This window comes from Equus quagga, chromosome 13 (assembly GCF_021613505.1).
Source record: "Equus quagga isolate Etosha38 chromosome 13, UCLA_HA_Equagga_1.0, whole genome shotgun sequence".
Lineage (NCBI taxonomy): Eukaryota > Metazoa > Chordata > Mammalia > Perissodactyla > Equidae > Equus > Equus quagga.
The window spans coordinates 31,066,452-31,088,776 of record NC_060279.1 but is presented as its reverse complement, the minus strand read 5'-3'; the positions used below and the strand labels follow the sequence as shown (position 1 = coordinate 31,088,776).

The 22,325-nt window shown below is 43.7% G+C and overlaps 1 protein-coding gene across 3 annotated transcripts in view; it reads left to right on the top strand.

Annotated features, from left to right (window-relative positions):
- Positions 1-22,325, top strand: part of RXRG (retinoid X receptor gamma) — a 47,286-nt gene that overhangs the window by 8,171 nt on the left and 16,790 nt on the right. For all 3 annotated transcript variants that reach the window (XM_046680501.1, XM_046680499.1, XM_046680500.1), the window contains exons 2-3: positions 7,978-8,225; positions 20,976-21,120. In XM_046680501.1, the coding sequence (XP_046536457.1) occupies positions 7,978-8,225; positions 20,976-21,120 (393 nt within the window). The remainder of the gene's footprint in view (positions 1-7,977; positions 8,226-20,975; positions 21,121-22,325) is intronic.

Sequence of the window (22,325 nt, the reverse complement as noted above, 5' to 3'; positions counted from 1 at the left end):
ATTAAATTGCTCATGGTATGAACTATTTTCTCATTCACCAAAAAAATAACCAAAAAAGGTTGTTAAGCAAATAAGATTGTAGAAGTGTTGAGCCTATTTAAGTTACATCTGTTTTCAAGCAATTTAAAAAGCATGGTGGAGCATCATTAGCATAGTAACGGGGTGTTAATTACAAAAGTCTTTTAAAGCAGATTTTATAAAATCCCCACTTAATAACCATTAGCTTGTGGTACTTGAAACACAAACTCTTCACGTGTATTACTTAGAAGTAATAAAAATGTAATTTAAAAGTAATCTGCCAACTTGTCACGAATTTAGACTGATTTTTCTCTCAATTGATCCAAATGAGTGAGATTTTGCTATAATTATATATAATGCTGGTAATAATGAGGCTGATTATCAATCTTTGCCTGCTTTTCACTACCTCCATCTTTACAGATTTTAGGGGAGGGGGCGACAGTGGAAGGAGATGGGAGGAAGGCAGGGGGAGTGGAGGAGAGGGAGAGAGAGGAAGGCATGCCACTCTCCTCCTCCCCCTCATCTAAGCGCTAGAAGAAGCAACCCCCATCCCCCATCCTGAACAGCCAGCCAGCCTTCCTTTGGGGATTGCAAGAAGGAGGAACTGCCCTGTGTGGGCCCTGAAAGGCTGGCTGGCTGGGCTAGTCGGGGCTGCACGCAGCGGAGTCAGCCCATCCACCGGCAGCTGCATTTTTGTGTCCTTACGTTCCTGCTGAGGGGCCAAGGGGGCTGAACCTCTGGGCAGAAGGAGAATCTCTTCTCCCAGACGCTCCCCACTTCCATCACTGTTCCTTTATTTTCCCCATTAGAAAGCCAGAAAGGGCTTTGATGGCAGAGAAAGCTTTCTATCAAAAAAATGTGGCTTCTTCTACTTCTGCTCCCCAAACCCTGGGAATTCAGCATCTAATATCTTGGCATCCACATCTGTTAAAATGTGGAGCTGTGTGCCTGGAAGATACCTTCCTGTCCAATCTCAGGGTGGCTGTGCAGCTCTGATGTTTATGTGAAAGTGCTGATAACAATTTAAGTGTACGATGCATATTAACAAATCCATGGCATCTGAGAGCTCTTCTGTGGAAGGAAGAGGGAGGGAAAAGTTGGGCTGAGCTGGGAGCTCAGGATGGGGAGTATCCTAGTCAGAAAGTGCCAGGGTCAAAATCCTGAGAGAGGCCACGAGTCGGGTTGGGAAGGTCAGGAGTGGGGACAGAAATTGGGCTGGGGAGGTATAAAGGAGGAGCTGTCCTGAGGAACGGCTATAACGAATTGCACAGCAGTGTAGTACATGGTGGGGCTGGAATTAAAATCCACATCTGCCGCTTTTCCCCTAGATCCAAGTGCCACTTGTATAATTTACTAGCCGTGTTCCTTTGGGAAAGTTACTTAATTTCTCTGTCCCCCAGTTTTTGCATTTGTCCAATGGAGCTAAGAAGGCCAACCTCAAAGGGGTTTTATGTATGAGCTGCATCAATATACGTAAAGTGTTTAGAACCATGTCTGGCTCATGGCAGTTGCTCAATAAATATTATCTGTTGTTGTTGTTGTTGTTACTCAGCGGAGGAGGTAACATTAAAGTGTCAATTAAATGCCTTCATATGGCAAGCCCCTGCCTACCTTGCTTAGCAGCCTGTCTGTGTATTACAAGCCAAGCGGGGAAAGGATGTGTGAATAAGTTTCCCTCAGGCTAGAAAGAATAAGCCAGGTGTCTGAATATTCTACGATTCTTAAGCTTATGCACCACATCCCTCCATTGGAGAAAAGGAGGCAGGCTTGAGTGTGCGATTGTGCCACCCCCCGTGGGAGAGAGAAGAGTGGGACAGGGCCCCCTGATGCTCCCTGGACTTCAAATGGAGACGTCTGACTCTTAGAAATAGCAAGTCTTTACCTCTGTCGACTTCCTCGTGGGTGGGTATTAGCCCATATCAATGATTCATTACAAGTTTCCATTCCATCCTGAAGAGGGTTGCTAACGGGACAGCCAACTCTCTACCCTGGCACAGCAGCAAAGGGGTGGAAGCGCCCAGCCTTTGCTCCCTTGTCTAGCCAGTCAGGAAGACTCGCATTTGACATTTTACTTTTATTGGCTGAGGATGAGGTTGCTAAGCAACTTCCTCACCTTGGTAAGAATTCTGTAGTTCCAAGCACCCGGGCTTCTCTTTCTCAATAAGTCCCCCCTCAACACACATGCAATTCGTTATTCAGTGATTTCGATTTTGGTAAACATCAGGGACATAGATTTCTTATGCAAATAATTTCTATTGACGAACTCTATTATAGTTATATACATTAATTAACAAAAAATTATCTCATCATTGATTAGTCAACAAATATTTTTTGAGCATCTCCCACATGCCAGGCACAGTGCTAGGCACCACAATGATATTTGTTAACAGCAAGGGGGTGAAATTAAAAATATGTGACAACCTCTAGGGCATCAGGCATGAAGAAAAGAAGTCAGCACAGAGGATATCTCTGTGCCAGGCTGGATTTGGGGAGATTGGGGGGATCTTAGGGGAATGGTTGGGGTGGCTGGGATGATGGAGGGGTGCTCTGAGCTCAGAACAGGGGCTAATTACTAACCAACTCAGAAAATTAAATATTATAAGCAACTTACACTGTATGGTAATGACTATCCTTAAGAGAGCATTTACCATTGACCTGGCTTGGGCTAAACCCTGTACGTACATAATCCTCTACAATAACAGTCAAGCCAGACACAGCCCCTCCCTCACATTTACCATGTAGCAGATAACTGCAGCTGCTACCATTGGGCCAGTGGTCTCAGGTGCTCTCAGCGGTCCCCTGAGTTAGACATGTACATCTCCACTTATGGATGAGAAATTGAGGTTCAGAGAGGTCAAGATCCTTGCTCAAGTTTACATGACTGTAAAGAGGTGGAGCCTCGAATCCAGCCCAGGATGTTTTGGCTTCGGAGTCTCGTGTTCTGCATAGACTGGATCACTGACGCTGTGGTGCCCTGACGCACACACAGACTTTAGAAATCAGTGTAGTGTGTGTACCCTGCAGATCACATAAGGGTTTTGGTTCCTGGTGACGCTCTCGGCATCTCAGACTGCAATTTGGGATCCCCAACAACCTGGAGGTCTAACATTGCCCAGGGTGTGATGACTGGGGTTTCTTGGCAAGTGGTCCAGACTCAGACCATTCCAGACTGCCGTCACCTGCACTTCCTTCTTTTAGATGCCAATGAACCATTTCGTACCTCAATGTTCACAGGAGTGTGCTGAAAGGGATTTAGAGGCCCCGAGTGCCGGCTCCTTACTGGGGAGCGTGAGGCCCAGGAATAAGAAAGACTTTTCTTAGATATGTTGCCAAGGGAGAAGAGAAGCTCCTTTTCCATCGGCTAAGTTGATTTTTAGAAAAATCATTGCCTGAGCAAAGAGAATGAACTCTGTGGAGTACAGAATTTGTTCATTTCCCAGGCATCTGGCAGTGGGCACACTGTGAGTGGTTAAAGAGAATCTACAGGGTGTGGGTCAGGGAGTAAGTAAGCCTGATGGGATGCAGAGGCCAGGGAGAAGCATTAGAGCAAATCTTGACTTTGAATTTGGACTAAAAACCAGGTTTCTAGAAAACTTGTGGTGCCTTTTAGTACTGGCCATAGTTCCCATGTGGCTATGAAAAAAGAATGAGCTGGAGCAAAAGAGGCTGATGAAAATGTCATGGACGGGCACGCTTTAGGGTCTATTTGTGAGAACGGATTAATTTTCCAGGGAGAAACACTTTGTCATTAAAGGCATTGTTTTCCACCTTTTCTAAAAGCAAAGGTATTTGTTTCTAAGGACCACTGGGTCATTGTGAGAGGCAAAGAACCAAAATGCATTTGTGTAAGATGTATTTGTCCTTCTTTTTTTTTTTTTTTTTGGTGATGAAGATTGGCCCTGAGCTAACAACTGTGCCAATCTTCCTCTATTTTGTATATGGGATGCCACCACAATGTGGCTTGACTGAGTAGTGTGTAGGTCCACACTTGGGATCTGAATCCACAAACCCTGGGCTGCTGAAGCAGAGCTTGTGAACTTAACCACTACGCCACCAGGTCAGCCCCTATATTTGTCTTTTTGAATTTTATTTTTTTAAAAAAGTGGTTATAAAGTCGCCCGCTTCTTCTGAGTCACTGACTCAGCAGAAATAAACCACATTTTTAAGGTCATTGCAAACCGAACTTTAACTCACTATTTCCTTCTACAACTGTGCACCATTTTCATCACTGAGCAGTCAAGGCATACCCTGATTGTCTTAACTTTTTATCACTATTAATAATAATAAAACTGTGCACTTTTAATTTAAAATCTCTCTCACATCATCTCAATTGAATCTTGAAACAGCTTCTGAGTTCTCCAAAGTCCATATTTATATATTTTTGTGCTGCTGATATTTCTCTTAAGCATTATTCCTTTGCATACTATTTTCATGATATTCTACATAGCGAGTGTCCTTGCACGTAGACTTTTTCTTGGGTCAATTTACTCTTTTTTTGAAGACTTAAATAGCTATTTTTAGGAGGATAATTTTATACAAAAATAGAAGCCCAGTCACTTGCTATAAACAGAAGGCAACAGTAAAAATAAACATAAAACTATTAATATTTTTTTAAAAATTTGCCTCCATATCACCTAAAATACCACCTAAAATGTCTGTTACCGTCGTCTTACGCCTTGGAAACTCTTGGGTGGGTGAATGCGTGAAGCAGCACCTTGTTGCTGTCTGTCCCATAGCTCTGGGTCTGGTGTCAGACACTGGCCTTCGCCCTGGGGATACAGAAATGAGAGGCACAGTCTCTCTGAGATCCGTGTAAAGCAGAATATAAAGGGGAGTGCAGGGCCCTTCGGTCTGTTTTTGGAAGGCCGAAGCTGGCAGGGAAAGTCGGTTTCCTTCAAATGGCCTGGCAGTGGAGAAGGACAGCTGCCGTCCCAGCGGAGTTCACGGCTCCTCCCTCGCCCATCAAGTCGGGCTGGCTCCTACCTCACCTGTCACATGTTATCTTAGTAACAGGCTCAAGGTATACATGGGCCTCTGTAAATGTCACCGCCTTCCAGGGCTGCAGAAGAGTCTAAGATTGTTCTTTCCACTCGGTGGCCGTCTGGGAAGATTTTTGGTTTTTCTGGCTCGAGGTCTTGGAAGCTGCCCTCTTCTCTCTCCTTCAGATGAACTTTCAGCTTGAGATCACTTCATAATGGAGTCATCTTGTACTTTGCGTTGCGATGGCTCTCCAAATCATCTTTGCTGTCCTTGACAGCACACACAGGAGACAGCGTGGGCTGCAGACTAACAGTTTGAGTCTAGGCTCTGCCATTTCCTACCCAGGCAGTGCCAGCTACCGTGCTACGAGTGGGGAAACAAAAATAGGCACTATTTTCCCCCCTCTCAGTTTAGTGGAAAAGACAGGGAAATAAACAAATACAGCAACACAGTACACTAAGTGCTAAGATACAAGTAAGCGCAGGCTGTTATTAGGAAACAGAGAAGGGCATCAAACCAGACCAGGAACACCAGAGAAGGCTTTCTGGAGGAGGTGACACTTGAGTTAGACCTTGAAGGATGAATAGGAGCTTGCTAGACAATGAAGGTGGGGGCAAGTCACCCTAGGAAGCAGCATGGGGATAAGACTGAGCCTAAGTTTTCTCATCTGTAAAAGGTTGAAACGGTCCTCACAGCCTCATTGTCAGGATAGAATGGGTTAATGTTTGGAAATTGCCTGATGCTATTCAGGACGTGTAGTAAGTGTCTGACATGTTCATTTGAATGCCTTCGCCACTCCTCCGTGGACCCACAGCATGTGGTTCATCCTCAGTTGTGGTACTTAGAACACGATGATGGGGATTTATCTGTTCATGAGACAGTTGTCCTGAGAGACTGAAACTCTCTAGGTAGAGTGACGAGAAGGTCACAGCTTCCCTGGATGTGGGAGTGACTGTTCTCTCCACAGGTGGACCTCGACTAAGCTAGCAGAAGCGCCAAGAGAAACTCCAGGTTGACATTTTTCCAGTGGGATGTTCATGTTTAAGAATAGTTCCACAGTGAAAACACTAACTCAAAAAGATAGGTGCACCTCCATGTTCATTGTGGCATTATTCATACTAGCCAAGACGGAGGAGCAACCTGAGTGTCCATCAATGGATGAGTGGGTAAAGAAAATGTGGCATATAAATACACACACACACACACACACACACAGTGGAATATTATTCAGCTGTAAAAAAGATGAAATATTGCCATTTGTGACAACATGGATGGACCTAGAGCACATTTTGCTAAGTGAAATAAGTCAGAGAGAAAAACAAATACCATATGATCTCACTTATATGTGGAATCTAAAAAAAAAATGTCAAACTCATATCTATAGAGAACAGATTGATGGTTCCAGAGGCCGGGGTGGGAGGTGGGTGAAATGGGTGAAGGAGGTTAAAAGGTACACACTTCCAGTTATAAAATAAATAAGTCCTGGGCATGCACTGTACAGCATGGTGACTATAGTTAATAATACGGTGTTGTATGTATGAAAGTTGCTAAGAGAGTAGACCTTAAAAGTTCTGATCACAAGAAAAAAAGTGTAACTATCTGTAGTGATGGATGTTAACTAGACTTCTTGTAGTAACCATTTTGCAATATGTACAAATATCAAATTGTTCTGTTGTACCCCTGAAACTGTATAATGTTATATGTCAATTATATCCCAATAAAAACAAAGAATATACTTCTGACGCTCCCTACCTGCCTCCGGAATTGGAAGGGAGCACATCCCCTGCTGCGTTCTACTCCTAACGTTACACTTCGTGCCCACTGATGTCTCCTAAAGGCTCAGGACTGTGCCCTGCATGGAGTAGGCACTCAAGAAGTAGTCCTTGGATGAACACGGACCCGTGCAGCAACCCAGCACTGTGACTCCCGGTGGACTGCCCTATTGATTTTCATCTCTGCTTTGGGGCTGCAGATCCTGAGGTTTATAGCTCCTCTCTTCTGGAGAGAATGTTCCATGCTGGGCTCCTGAGATGACAGTGGGGAACCCTCCTTCTCTTTCATCTTGAGTTGTGACTGACCATAAGAGAACTTGGGCTCAACCTGTCTGGGAAAAATGGTACCAGATGACCATCTGCCCAGAGCCCTTCCACGCACGCTTCTGGCCACAGCTCCTTATCCCTGGAAGCAGAAATGGTCTGCACAGGCCTGTCCACACTTGCCTTCCTGGGCCTCTGTGGTCACTAAGCCATGCTCAGCCCTCCTGAGACTTCTTCCCTGAGGGTTGATAAACCCTGTGCTATAGACACAAGCAGGACAAGAACCTAATGGGCATAAGGCTGCAAAAGATTCAGGCAGTCGAGAGTCTCATAATAGCCTCTGCCCTCCCCATCATCATTATGGAATGTGACCCCGACAGGAGGAAGTGTCTTCTCTTCAGCTCTGAATCCCCAGCACCTGGCATAGTACCTGCACCTTAATAAATGCTTGTTGCACGTGAGTGAATGAATTTCTCCTGACTTGCAGGCTTAGCCCTGCCCCAATTCTCAGAGCAATATGAGCTTGAGGCAGGGAATTCTGGAGCAGCCTGGGCGCGTGCTCACTCCACCCCCGACCTGGAGGTTTGATATTGACTCACCTTCCCTGTCTGGCTGGCCCAGGCCACAGTGGCCCAGGCCCAGAGGCTTGTAGGCTGTGCCCCTTGTGGCCCTGGCTGTTGATCTGATGCAATCCAAGGTGGATTCCAGGCAGGGCACCAGAGAAGTAAAACTTCAATGAGTATTTCTGTCCTAGAGCGGGCCCTCTTCCCTCTCTGTTCTTTGCTTGCCTTTATTTGACCAGCTCAGTGTAAGTGTGAGCACCTTGGGTTCACAGGTATGCAGATGTGGCTGGAAAAAGGGTAAAGATGCAGGAAACAAAAGTGAGGGCTCTGTCCTCACAGGTGCTCCACAGCCTCCATCACCCATGCTCTTCTTCTTACAGGCTCCCCCGGCCACTCTGGCTCCACGTCCATGAGCCCATCGGCAGCCTTGTCCACAGGGAAACCAATGGACAGCCACTCCAGCTACACGGACACCCCAGTGAGTGCCCCACGGACTCTGAGTGCAGTGGGGACCCCCCTTAATGCCCTGGGTTCTCCATATCGAGTCATCACTTCTGCCATGGGCCCACCCTCAGGAACGCTGGCAGCCCCTCCGGGAATCAATTTGGTTGCTCCACCCAGCTCTCAGGTAAGTGTCCTTCCTCTCTAAGGACTTTCCAGCCACCTTAAACAGTTTCACCCAGGCTGCTCCCAGAGTGGAGCCAGTACTCAGCAGGTGCTTAATGTGTGCTTGCTGTAGGAATTGGGTTGTCTCTGCAGATTTCTCTCCTGAAGGGCCTTCATTAAGTGTGTCCTTAGGCAGGACAGGCTCAGAGAACTGACAACACCTCATGGTCCAGGAGACTGTGGCCAAAAGGAAGCCACCCTTGTGGTTTTAATGGTTCAGCCCTGGCTGTGATTTCAGCATCTCTCAGGGCTGTTTGTCATCCACGGGGTGGGCCCACTTTATTCTTCTCAACTCAACACTGAGTATTTTTCAAGTCAATGAAACGCCCATCGCTCTACTACATGCTCTACGGGATACAAAACGATCAGGACGTAGTCTTTGCTCTCCAGGAGCTTACAGTTGAGAGGGAAAATAGCAGGTATGGCACATGGATAAATCTAGAACAAGGCAGTCTGTGTTACATTACATGTTGTCTCAGAGATAGAGGAAAAGATTGTGGGAATTCAGAAAGGAAACCTCACCTTAATTCCTCATGCCTTCTGCTACAGCAGAAGAGAGGAGGTGTGTGCATGGTACACACTGCATGGCTGTTCTGAGGAGCCTACAGGATGGCCAGATGCCTTTTACGTCCATCTGGCAACATCACACTGAGATCATCAACCTTCCCTTCTTGCAGTGGTCAGCTATTGCCGTAATAATGCCACATAAAAAATAATCCCCAAATTGTCATGGTTTACAAGAACACACTTTTATTTTCACCCACAAGTTTATGTGTTGGCCAGGATGGTTCTGATTCAGATGGTGGATGAGCTGGGCTAGGCTACAGGCTGAGTGCAAGTCTGTTCTTTATTTCCCAGACTGAAGGAGTAGCATCTTCTTAGGGCATGCTTTTTTCATGGTAGTTCAGAGTGTGAAAATCCAAACCAAATCAGGAAAGTATAGTCAAGTCTCTGCTTACATCATGTCCATTAGTATCCCATCAGCCTAAAGAGAACTGTATGGATGACCCCAACCCTGGTGGGGCAGGGAAATGGGCTGTTCCTATTCTAGTGAGAGATACTACAAAGACACAATGCAGAAAATGTGAAGAATTAGGAGGAGTGAAGATTTAGAAACGATAATCCCATCGACCACACCCTCCTTTCTCACTATATTCGTATCTCAGTATTGCGCCAGACTCCCTCCTGCCCCGACCATCAGGACATCTAGAAGCAGAGTTAGTAGGTCCTGAAGCCTCCTTTGAATTTCTAGTTTTGGAGAAGAGGCAGGACTCGCAGTGTATTAACATTTCTTACTACCACAGAGAGAACGTCAGAGACCATCCCTGGAGTCCCTTTCAAGACACTTCATGTGCTCAGGTCTGAAAGGAAAGCCATGTGGAACCATAGAATTTTAGAGACAGTAAGGACTTCAGAAATGTACTGATCCATGGATTAGAGATCTGGGGACGACTTTAGAGATCGTCTAACATAGGGATTACAGGAGTCGGGGACCAGGCAGGTAACACAAGTGAGTGAATGAGGGTGCATATAAGTCAACAGAGTTGGTGGAGTCTGTAGAGAGGTGCCCCCTTTCGTTGAAGCCATTCACATTCAAAGACTTTAAAGCATTCCACAGGCCAAGCAAACTACTTCTGTGGGTCACATTTGGCCAGCCCTTTTAACCCCAATTTATAATCTAATGGTTCTCATCTGAAGGATCGTTTTCACAGTACACATTTCTCCTCCATCTCATATTTTGACCCTTGTACAGGTTATAAAAACCCCACAGGGGATTCTAATCCACCGCACCTCATCAGCACTTGAGAACCACTAATTCTGTCCAAATCCTTCATCCTACAAATGAAGTAGCTAGGCTCAGTGAGCTGAAGTGATGTGTCCAACCTCACACAGCCAGTCAGCAACAGAGCTAGGGTTAGACCCCAAGTCTTCTGACCCCCACTCTGTCATGATACTGCATTCACCCACTGCTGTGATGTATGCTGATTTAATTAGTGACCCCAGGATCTTCCTATTGGTTGCCAAGGATTGAAAGAGGAATAATCAGTTAGGAAATGTCCTCTCTTTTTCAATTTTTTGGAAGAGTTTGAGAAGGATAGGTATTAAATCTTCTTTGAATGTTTACTAGAATTCACCAGAGAAGCTGTCTGGTCCTGGACTTTTGTTTTTGGAAGGTTTTTGGTTACTGTTTCAATCTTTACTAGTGACTGGTCTATTCAAATTCTCTGTTTCTTCTTGATACAGTTTTGGAAGGTTGTATGATTCTAAGAATTTATCCATTTTTCTAGGTTGTCCAATTTGTTGGGCTTTCATAGTATTCTCTTATAATCCTTTGCATTTCTGTGGTTTCCATTGTGATTTCTCCTCTTACATTTCTGATTTTATTTATTTAAGCCTTCTCTCTTTTTTTTTAGTGAGTGTAGCTGTTTGTCATTTTTAAAAATCTTTTCAAAGAACCAGCTTTTATTTTCATTGCTCTTTTTTGTTGTCTTTTTAGTCTCTATTTCATTTATTTCTGCTCTGGTTTTTATTATTTCCTTCCTTCTACTGACTTTGGGCTCCATTTGGTCTTCTTTTTCTAGTTCTTTTTGGTGTAGTGTAGATTGTTTATTTGAGATTTTTCTTATTTCTTGAGGTAGGCCTGTATTGCTATATACTGCCCTCTTAGTACCACTTATGTTGTATCCCATAGATTTTTGTATGTTTGTTTTCATTTTTATTTGTCTCCAGGTTTTTTTTTTAATTTCTCCTTTAGTTTCTTCATTGATCCAATAGTTGTTCTGTAGCATGTTGTTTAATCTCTACAGCTTTCTTCTTATAGTTGATTTTTAGTTTCATATAATTATGATCAAAGAAGATACGTGACATGATTTCAGTCTTCTTAAATTTATTAAGACTTGTTTTGTCTCCCAACATATGGTCTATCTTTGAGAATGTTCCGTGTGCACTTGAGAAGAATGTGTATTCTGCTGCTTTTGGATGGAATGTCCCATATATATCTATTAAGTCCACCTGGTCTAGTGTTTCTTTTAAGACCAATGTTTCCTTGTTGATTTTCTGTCTAGATGATCTATCCATTGAAGTAAGTGAGGTATTAAAGTTCACAACTATTATTGTGTTGCTGTCAATTTCTCCATTTAGGTCTGTTAATAGTTGCTTTATATACTTTGGTGCTCCTGTGTTAGGTGCACATATATTAACAAATTTTATATCTTCCTGGTGGACTGTCCCCTTTATCATTATATAATGTCCATCTTTGTTTCTTGTTATCTTTTTTGGCTTGAAGTCTATTTTGTGTGATATAAGTATAGCTATACCTGCTTTCTTTTGGTTGCCATTGATACCAAAACCAGACAAGAACAATACAAAAAAAGAAAATTACAGGCCAATGTTACTGATGAATATAAATGCACAAATCCTTAACAAAATATTAGCAGATCAAATACAACAATACATTAAAAAGATTATACACTAAGATCAAGTGGTATTTATTCCAGGGATGCAAAGAGATTCAACACCCACAAATCAATCAATTTGATACACCACATTAACAAAATGAAGAATTAAAATCACATGATGGTGCCAATGGATGCAGAGAAAGCATTTAACAAGATTCAACCTTCATTTATAATAAAAATCTCTCAATAAAATGGGTATAGAAGGAAAGTGCCTCAACATAGTAAAGGCCATATATCACAAACCCACAGCCAACATCATACTCAGTGGTGAAAAACTGAAAGCTATTCCTCTAAGAACAGGAACAAGACAAGGATGCCCACTCTTGCCACTCATTCAACATCATGTTGGAAGTCCCAGCCAGAGAAATTAGGCAAGAAAAAGAAATAAAATCTACCCAAATTGGAAAGGAAGAAGTAAAACTCACTATTTGCAGATGACTGATTTTACAGATGGAAAACTCAAAAAAATCTACCAACAAAACTATTCAAAATAATAAACAAAAACAGTAAAGTTTCGGGGTACAAAGTCAACATACAAAAATCAGTTGCATTCTATACACTGACAACAAACTACCATACAAAGGAATCAAGAATATAATCCAATTTACAATCACAGCAAAAAGAATAAAACACCCATGAATAAATTTAATGAAGGAGGTGAAAGACGTGAAAACTAAGACCCTAAAAACTATAAGACATTGTTGAAAGAAATCAAAGGCACGAAGAAATGGAAAGATATTCCGTGCTCATGGATTGGAAGAATTAACATAGTTAAAATGTTCATATTACCCAAAGCAATCTACAGATTCAGCACAACCCCTATCAAAATCCTAATGACAGTTTTCACAGAAATAGAACAAAGAATCCTAAAATTTATATAGAACAATAAAAGACCCTGAATAGCTAAAGTAATCCTGAGAAAAAAGAACAAAGCTGGAGATACTACACTCTCTGATTTCAAAATATATTACAAAGCTATAGTAATCAAAACAGCATCGTACTGGCAGAAAAACAGACACACAGATCAATGGAACAGAATTGACAGCCCAGAAATAAACCCACATATTTATGCACAGCTAATATTCGACAAGGGAGCCAAGGACATACAGCAGAGAAAGGAAAGTCTCTTCAATAAATGTTGTTGGGAAAACTGGACAGTTCACATGCAAAAGAAGTAAGTAGACCACTATTTTACACCACGCACAAAAATTAACTCAAAATGGATTAAAAAATTGAATGTAAGACCTGAAATAATAAAAATCCTAGGAGAAAACATAGGCAGGATGTTCTTTGACATTTGTCTTAGCACCATCTTTTTGAATATGTCTCCTCAGGCAAGAGAAACAAAAGAAATAATAAACAAATGGGACTACATCAAACTAAAAATATTCTGCACAGCAAAGGAAACCAGCAATGAAATGAAAAGACAATCTACCTATTGTGAGAAGATATCTGCAAATCATATATCCAATAAGGGGTTAATACTCAAAATATTAAAGAACTCATAGAACTCAACAAAGAAAACCCAAACAATCTGATTAAAAAATGGGCAGAGGTTCTGAACACATGTTTTTCCAAAGAAGGTATACCTGTCAGAATGGCTATTACCAAAAAGTAGGTATGGGGCTGCCCTATGGCCAGGAGTTAAAGTTCTGCACACTCTGCTTCGGCGGCCTGGGTTCACAGGTTTGGAGCTACTCTACTCATCAGCCAGGCTGTGGAGGCATCCCATATACAAAGTAGAGGAAGATTGGCACAGATGTTACCTCAGGGTGAATCTTCCTCACACACACACACAAAAAGTAGGTGTACCCATCAGAATGGCTATTATTAAAAAGAACAGAAATAATAAGTGTTGGTGAGGTTGGGGAGAAAAGGGAACCCTCATACACTGCTGGTGAGAATGTAAATTGGTGCAGCCACTATGAAAACCAGTATGTAGATTTCTCAAAAAATGAAAAATAGAACTACCCTATGATCCAGCAATTCCACTTCAGGGTACTTATCTAAAGAACACAAAAAAGCTAATTTGAAAAGATATATGCACCCTTACTTTCATTGCAGCTTTATTCACAATAGCCAAGACTTGGAAACAACCATTGACAGATGAATGGATAAAGGAAATGTGGTATATACATACAATGGAATGCTACTCAGCTGTAAAAAAGATGCGATCTTGCCATTTGTGACAACATGGATGAACCTCAAGAGTGTTATGCTAAGTGAAATAAGTCAGATGGAGAAAGACAAGTACAGTACGATTTCACTCATATGTGGAAGATAAACAAACAAACACATAGATACAGAGAACAGATTGGTGCTCACCAGTGGGGAGCAGTGGTGGGGAGAGGGCAAAAGGGATAAAGGGGCACATGTATATGGCAATGGATGGCAACTAGACTTTTGGTGGTGAACATGATGTAGCCTATACAAAAGCTGAAATATAATGATGTACACCTGAAATGTATATGATGTTATACACCAAGGTTACTTCAATAAAAAAAGATAATAATGTTCAATATCAAAAGGATTGTTTAATATGTTTCTGGAAGTACCAGCAAATCTAATTATCTAAGAAAATAAAATTATATATGTAACTTTAAAGAAAAAAAAAAGAGGAATATTCAGTGCTCTTAAGGAGTCTTGTGAGGGATGTGGCACTTTATGCAGATAATTGCAATGCAGTGTTGTATGTGCTATCATAGATGTAGGGGCGGAACTGAAGGGAGGGTAGAAAAGGGACCTGTGAACTTCCCCCTCTTGTGTTCCAGGAGGGTGTGCAACCACTCAGAGGAGTGGGGACTGGACAGCAGTGGGGATGGCCATGGATTTGTGTCACACTCACCCCCTGTAATTGGCAGAGCTGGTGATATCCTACCCTTCAGAAGGTGGGACCCTGAAGAGGTTTGTTTGTTCATCTTTTTCACATGAATGGATTCCAGGAAGAAAGGTCAAAGCGAACAGGTTAGGGACAGACAGACATTTTAAAGTTCTGGGACAAAAGTAAAAATCTATAAAGTGCATCCCCATTCATTCAAATAATTATTTATGAGGACCTACTATGTATCAGGCACTATCTGACACTGTCCTAGGTTCTAGAGGCAGGCTCTGAATAAAGTGGCTAAAGTCTTTACTCTCATAGCAATTACACTGTAGCAGGCAAGACAGACAAAAATCAAACGAATGTGCAAGATAGATTCAAATAGCAATCACTATGTCTATGAAGAAATAAAGCAGAGTGAGGTGATAGACAGTGACAGGGCTGTGGGTGGGGAGTGGGCAAGCCATCGTCCCTCCAAGGCTGCTTTTAGCAACCACGCTCCAGTCTGTTTGAGCCAAACTGGCCAACAAATTCAGCTTCATAGCCGTGTGAGTGGTAGGGCCGCTATTCCTGGACCGTATGTCTGTACAGAGGGATTGGGGTTGAAAGGTCAGCTGAAAGCTTTGGTCCTGGCCAACTGGGCTGTGTGCAGAGGCCGTGGCCAAGTTTGGCTTTGGGAGCTATATTAAGCTTGCCAAGCGCTGGTGAAGCTCACAGCCTCAGACACCGAGCAGCGTTGTGGGCTTGGGCTCCGGAACCACACAGCAGCAAAACTCTGCCCAGTTAACTAGATGACACAGGACGAAAGCCCTCGGTGTCAGCCACGGTGAGTTGGACTTTGAATAACCTGGAGAGACTAGTCCTATGCATGCTGTCTTCCTTGCCCATCATTGGGTCTGAGCGGGGCTTGTATGGGAGCATGCTCTTTTGGTGACCTGGATGTAGGGTAAGTAGGATTTTGGGGAGGGGGAGGAGAGAGGTGCTCTGGTGTGGGAGCAGCAGGCAGGGTCTCCTGTTCCAAGCTCTGTCATTCTGGTGTTTCTCTTTTTTGCTGTTGTTGAGTTTTCAATCTTGAGGAGTAAAGGAGAACTGAACTGATGGTATGGAGGCACAGACTGAGTCACCCTTTCCAAACCCCTTTAGCTTATTTCCACCTCAGTTCCTTTTTCTCTGTTGTAGGGTAAGAAATATTGGCCCTGATTACCTTAGAGGGATTTTTATGAATATCCAAGGAGATGTAGATTCAAAAAATCACTTCTTAAGCACTTACAAAGCTCTATGGCAGTAAGGTTGGTATTATTATTATTATACCTAGGTGATATATTATGCACCTAGGTGATATGTATTTTATACCTACATGATCATTGATTCAGGTGTACTCTGTTGCTCAAAGGTGCTAGAGAAGTCCATTTCAATGAGCATTCATTGAACCAGGCTCTGGAGATTTAAAAAAAAATGTATACAACTTAGTCCCTGCTCTGGGGAGTATCTAAGTGGAGTGAGCAATTTCCAAACACACCAAATATGTCATGGGGAAGATATTTATGCAGCTTTCAGATAAAACGATCTGGGCCACATTTTCCTGAGTGTGAGTGTGTGTGTGTAATGCTTTCTGTTCATAAGCGTGATGTCTGTTGGCTGGACTCAAGCAGGCCCTGCAAGTCTTCAGAATGCTTCTCTCTCTTTCTCCCTCCCTAACCCTGCTGCCTGCCCTGGGTCTGTGCCTGATAATTCCTGGTCAGATATTGATTGATAACCTTTACGATCCCTTCAGATGTTGGCATAATTTATAGAGAATACTTAGGTAAAAATGGCAAATGTTAGAGGTGGAATAGATCTTAAAGATCATCTTGTTTAATGATTTTTTAAAAAATTAAGCCATGAAGGGGGCTGGCCCCGTGGCCGAGTGGTTAAGTTCGCGAACTCCGCTGTAGGCGGCCCAGTGTTTCGTTGGTTCGAATCCTGGGTGCGAACATGGCACTGCTCATCAAACCACGCTGAAGCAGCGTCCCACATGCCACAGCTAGAGGGACCCACAACGAAGAATATACAACTATGTACCGGGGGGCTTTGGGGGAAAAAATAAAATCTTTAAAAAAAAAAAAAATTAAGCCATGAAGTCTTTTCTTCCAGGGAAAGCACCTTTGGAAGCCTAGTATACATGTTAAATCAAAACAGGTCTGGGTGAAGTAGGGGCAGGAGGTATGAAACCTTCTCCTTCTGCCTCCCCACTCCCCACTACGCATGCGCTCTGAGTTTGAAAACCACTGAACTGGTCTGTACATGAGGAAGCAGAGTCTCTCAGCGAAGGAAACTGATCAAGATCACACAGTGAGGAAGCGGCAGGTCTAGACCAGAACCCAGGGCTCCTCTCTCCCTGGTTGGAGGTCCAGCCTCCTGACTCCTCGAGAGGAAGACCCTCAGTAAATGAAAGCAATGCCCTCTAAGGATCCTACTCCCTGGAGAAGGAGCGCCTGCCTGCAGCCTGGCCAGCTGGCTGCCTATCTGCCTTTGGTGGAATAATTTGGGCTGAAAGCAGCTCAGAAATGTGGGACCCGATGTTCTGTGACGGCTTCAGGGCGTCCAGGAGGCATTCGGTTCCTGGCTGAGAGTGCAAATGGACTACAGGCCAGCCAAGTGTGTTTCTACCCTGTTCTCAGGGAGCAGCCAGCCGCCTGGTGCATCCCCGCTCTAAAGTGCTCACTTCAGCAGAGCTGCTTCTAATGGAACAAGACAGCCGGGGCTGAGGGACTCGGGGGCCAGGCAGCTAATGGGTTTGTGCTCTGCTGGCTGCCTTAGATCTCATCTACCATAGCTCTGAGCCCCCACAACTCCAAGCCAGCGAAGAGGCTGACGGAGAAGAGCGCCTCATCCCACCTGTCTCAACCTCTTCCCCTCACTGCCATGGGGACTCATGAAGAGGAGGGTGTTGGACAGGGGCTGCTGGCTCAGACCTTGAGAGAGTGCTCAGAAGTGAGGCTCCTCCAGGGGCTTCTCGCAAGAAGCTGGGGGCAGGAAGCTGCTGGGGCAAGGGAGATCTGAGACAGATGATGTGGTGAAGGAGGAATGATGACCGGGGATCTAGGAGCCCGGGGTTCCAGCTCCAATCTGTTAGACCTGGGAAGGCACCTAACCTGGTACCTGTGCAGGTGCAATAGCCTGGGATGTCTCTCTCCTTGTGCTGCCGCCTCGCTTACTTCACTGAGGCAGAATTTTGAGGGCAGTATTCCTCTGCTTCAAACCTCTAATGGCTCCTCGTTGCCTCTCAGATTAAATGCACTCTCCTTAGCCAGGCAATCAAGCCTCAGGCTCTGCCACAGCCTGCCTGCCTGCCTGCCTGCCTTGTCTCACATCCATCTATGGGACACAAACACCTGCGCTTCCCTCCAGGCCTTTGTTCTCAAAGCCTTTTGCCCATCACTGGCCCAACCAAATCTTACCCAATTTTGCAGGCTGTTGAGTCCCAGCTCAAATGCCGCCTCCTTCAAGAAGTCTTCCCTAATCTCAATTGCTTGTGCTCTTTCCTTCCTTAACTATCCCACTGACTTTTAATCTCATTGATGGCCAGTTCCCTGATACAGTGCCTGCATCGTCTTCCTTTTTGTGTCCCCATAGTATTTCCAAAGAAATGAATGAATAAACCTCTTTGAGGCTCAATTTCTTCATCTGAAAAATAGGAAGACCTCATAGGCTTGTTGTGAGAATTAAAACAGTCAATTCGCACCGAGTAAGCTTTCCATAGACAGTAGCACTAACAGTAGCTATAACAATAGTTTCTGTTCTGTGGTTGTGGCAGGCCTGAGGTGGTGGTACTGGTCCTGCTGGCAATGGGAGTGGGAAGGAAAGGTTCGTGAGGCCTCCTGAGCCCCAGGTGATGGTGGCCTTCTCCTTATTCCCATGACCTGTCTTGTCCTTCTCAGGATTTGGGGACAGAGCCGTGGTCAGCTAGAGGGCTCTTTCTTTGGGGTCATCTGACTAAGTGCTTCCATTTCATGGGGTGGATCTAAGTGCTAATGTCTGTTTCCTCGAGGCACTTAGGAAAAGTTGTTGCCTAGAATTCACACTGACAGAAACTCCCTCACCTATTTCTTAAAAGTCAATACGCATCTAAATATATCACACATCTTGAAATAATAATAACCTAGTATTATGACAATATCAAATAATTTTTTGACACTCCCCCTCCCCTACTGAGAAATAGAATCATTTAACCCCCTTGGTGAATGAGGTCTCATTTACTGCAGACTTCTGAGCACACAGTAGACTCTTGGCTTATAATAAATACTCAAAATTCTTGTCTGAATTAACCAGATTTTACTGGGATGATGATAGCTACAATTTATGGAACACTTACTGTGTGCTGGGGCACTGTGGTGGGCATTTTACATCATGATCTCATCTAATCCTCCCAGTGCCTCTGTAAATGAGGGTTACTATGCTCATTTTACAGATAAGGAAATTAAAGGTCAAAGAAGATCAAGAACTTCTTTGAAGTCCTGCAGCCAATCAGGGCAGACTGGGAGTCAACCAGGCTTGTGTGGCTCCAAAGCGATGTTTCCCCGCCTACATCAGTGATTCTTGACTCTGGCTGCACATTAGCATTACCTGGCAAACTTCCAGAAATTCCAGTACCAATGGCCCTCAGACCCATTGAATCACAATTTCTGGGTGTGGGGCTCAGGCATTAGTGTTTTTCACAGCTCCCAGGTGTACATCCAGGGTTGACAGCCAGCAAAATACACCAAAACAAAACAAAATACTGGATCTAAGACCTAGATGTCTTGTCTTAGCTTTGTACAGAAAAGAGGGAAGAGGAGCGGGGAGGAAGAGCAGAAGAGAGAGAATTCTCCCATCACATATGTGTTTTCATCCTTCATACAAATTAATTTTTAAAAACTCCTGGTGACTTTGATTTCAAGGCAATGTGCTGAAGGCTATGTCTTTTCTCTTTTGCATCCCTCGCAGCATTTAACCCAGAGCCTCTGCCCACCCCCTGTGCTCAATAAATATTTGCTTAGTGAATTGAAAAGCTGGTCAATTTAGAAGGAACCTAACTCAGGCTCTGTTCTATTTTATGTTTTATTGATCATTCCTTCTGTCCCAAAGGCCTTCAATAGAGAAGAAAATCTTACCTCGGGTTCCTTTGGTTCAGTTTGAGAATTGCAGTCACTTTGGTTAGGCAATCTGCCTGAAAATTCACACAGACCATCCAGGAGTCAGAGGACTTCCGCTTCACCCCAGATATTCACCAGGCTCCTCTACTGGACACTTAAACATATGCAAACTCCACACCACTTTTGTTTGAATTTACTTGTAAGTGTTCTTAATTTTTGTGCATGTCCTGATTCCTCAATGGGATTGTGCATTTTTGAGGAATGAGTGACAGATCTTCTAGATTTTATATGTCCCTTCTCAGGCCTCGAGTGTTGATCTGTACCCATGGGCATGCAAAAATGCTGCTTATTGGATGACTGGCTCATATTTATTTAACTCTTCTTTGATGAACACAAAACCCATAGCAGGGGCTGCTCAGTCATGTCTCCAAGAGCACTGGGAGACGGGGGCACGTGGTGGTGGGGAGCTAATGTTAACTTGTGATGAGGGCCAAGCAGAGGGGCTCATTTATTCAGCCGTTCAAATCTACTGACTCCCTCTGATGTGCCGGGCCCGCATCAGGCACTGGGAAGACAAAGCAGACAGCCTCTGGCCCTCCAGATTTTACAGTTTCCTGGGAAGATAATTTGTTCCTTACAGACAAGTTCAAAAACATGGTCTGAGGCTTTCTACCTAATTTTCAATGCTACTGCAATGATTTGGGCATTTGGTTTAGCATCCTCAGTGTGCTCATTGAGATGACTGCTACACATATCTTCTCCTCCATCTTCCTGTGAATTCCTTAAGAGCGTGTATCTATATTCACCTTTGTACCCCAGAGCCTGGCACAGTACCTGGCATGGGGAGCACTAGGTGACTGTTTATTCACTAAATGAATGGATTTGCATGTTTTGCTTGGCTCTCTAGGAGTCTAAGTCTTTTGCCTGAGGCCATAGCTCCTCCTGGAACACTCCCGAATAGGCAGTCAGTAGTTAATAAAAAATTTAAAAACACACAGCTGACTTGTCCTAAGTGTGCCATTCAGCGTGGATTTCTAGCTCAAAACAGACGCATAAAATGAGTACAAGCAGGGAGCTCTGATGGAGATGTGTTGTGATTTTCAAGTTAGGTTTTGGCTTTCTAGAAATGATTTAGTTCCTCTGTGCCACTCTTTTTCTCCCTTACACTCATATCCCCATCGGCAGTGTCAGATCCTCTATCCTTGGAAACTACTTCTTGAAATAGAACTGGTCTTTTCTCCAGGATGCCCTTGTTGCTTTGCTCTCGGGGATTGGGTTTACCCTGGCTCGGTGTTTTATTGTATTTTTTTCTCTTGTAGCTAAATGTGGTCAACAGTGTCAGCATTTCAGAGGACATCAAGCCTTTGCCAGGGCTTCCTGGGATTGGAAACATGAACTACCCGTCCACCAGCCCTGGATCTCTGGTTAAACACATCTGTGCCATCTGTGGGGACAGATCCTCAGGTATGTGCAGAAGCAGTCGCCCCTTCTCAGTGCCCCATGCAACGAGGCTCCCAGAGAAGGTGCCTGCTCCACTGCCCTCCTGGCTGCTTTGTATCCAATGAAGGAAAAGGCCCTTTAGTGTGGTCCAGCATGGGGTTCAGGCTGTAAGTGTTCATAGCCTGTATTCTTGATGAATTTAAAGTATGATTTCATTTCCGAGGATTAGATTTATAGGAAGCATTTCAGAAGAACTTTTCTGGAGTTATTGGGTTGCATGTGTACCTGGGATAGAGAAGTTGTGATTAGCAAGTATCTCAAGATAGAGTTTCCTCAGTTAAAAAAAAAAATTTTTTGTAATTCTAAAAAGTATATACCAATGTGGAAAATTTGGAATAACTAGAAAAGTACAAAAGAAAACTAAAAATGTTATCTATAATGTCCCCCATGAAGATAAACCCTTTAATATTTTAGCATGTTTCCTTCTGCAACATTCTAGGTTTTTAACATGTTTTCATGGGTGGAAGTAAATGTGTTTTCAGTGATTTCATCTTCTCCGGTCCTCTTCCACCTTTGCCCAAATTATTTCTCTCCTGACTTCTTTCCCTTCCTCCGTCATTCCTGCCTCCCACTTCCCACCCCACCAATCTTGATGGCATTTGAATCTCTAATTCAATGAATGAGAAGATGGGGAAGCTTCTTTTCTATAGCTGTCCATGATGGTTGACTGCATATTTCCTCATCTTCTTATTGTCACCAAAGCTACAACAAAATGTCACTCCATTGAAAGTTCCCGGTGCCTGGAACTTACTTAGCTGCATGGCTGATGTTTGCTTGCTCTCAAAAAGTTGTTGTCAAGTCATGCAGACTTGGCCATTGCCATAGCAACAAAGTGCCAGCCATACCCTGACAGAGTTTTCTGTGCTATGGTTTAGCTGAAAGTCTGGGAGGTTCATTCATATGTTGAAAAGACATGAGAACGACAAGTTGGTCCCATGTTTCTCAAAGACAAATACTTCAGAGCTGAGAGCATTAGGTTTGTTGAGCCCAAGATAAAATTGCATATTTATTATTGCTGTGAGTTCACTAAATTAGTATAGTCAACTGATCAGGCACAGACTGACCTTTCATCAGGCGGGCTATCTCTAGCTACTGTTTCATCTTAGGCTTCCTCTGAAATGTAAGGTCCCAGGATGCAGACATTTTCCATTTCCTAGTTCTCAGAGATT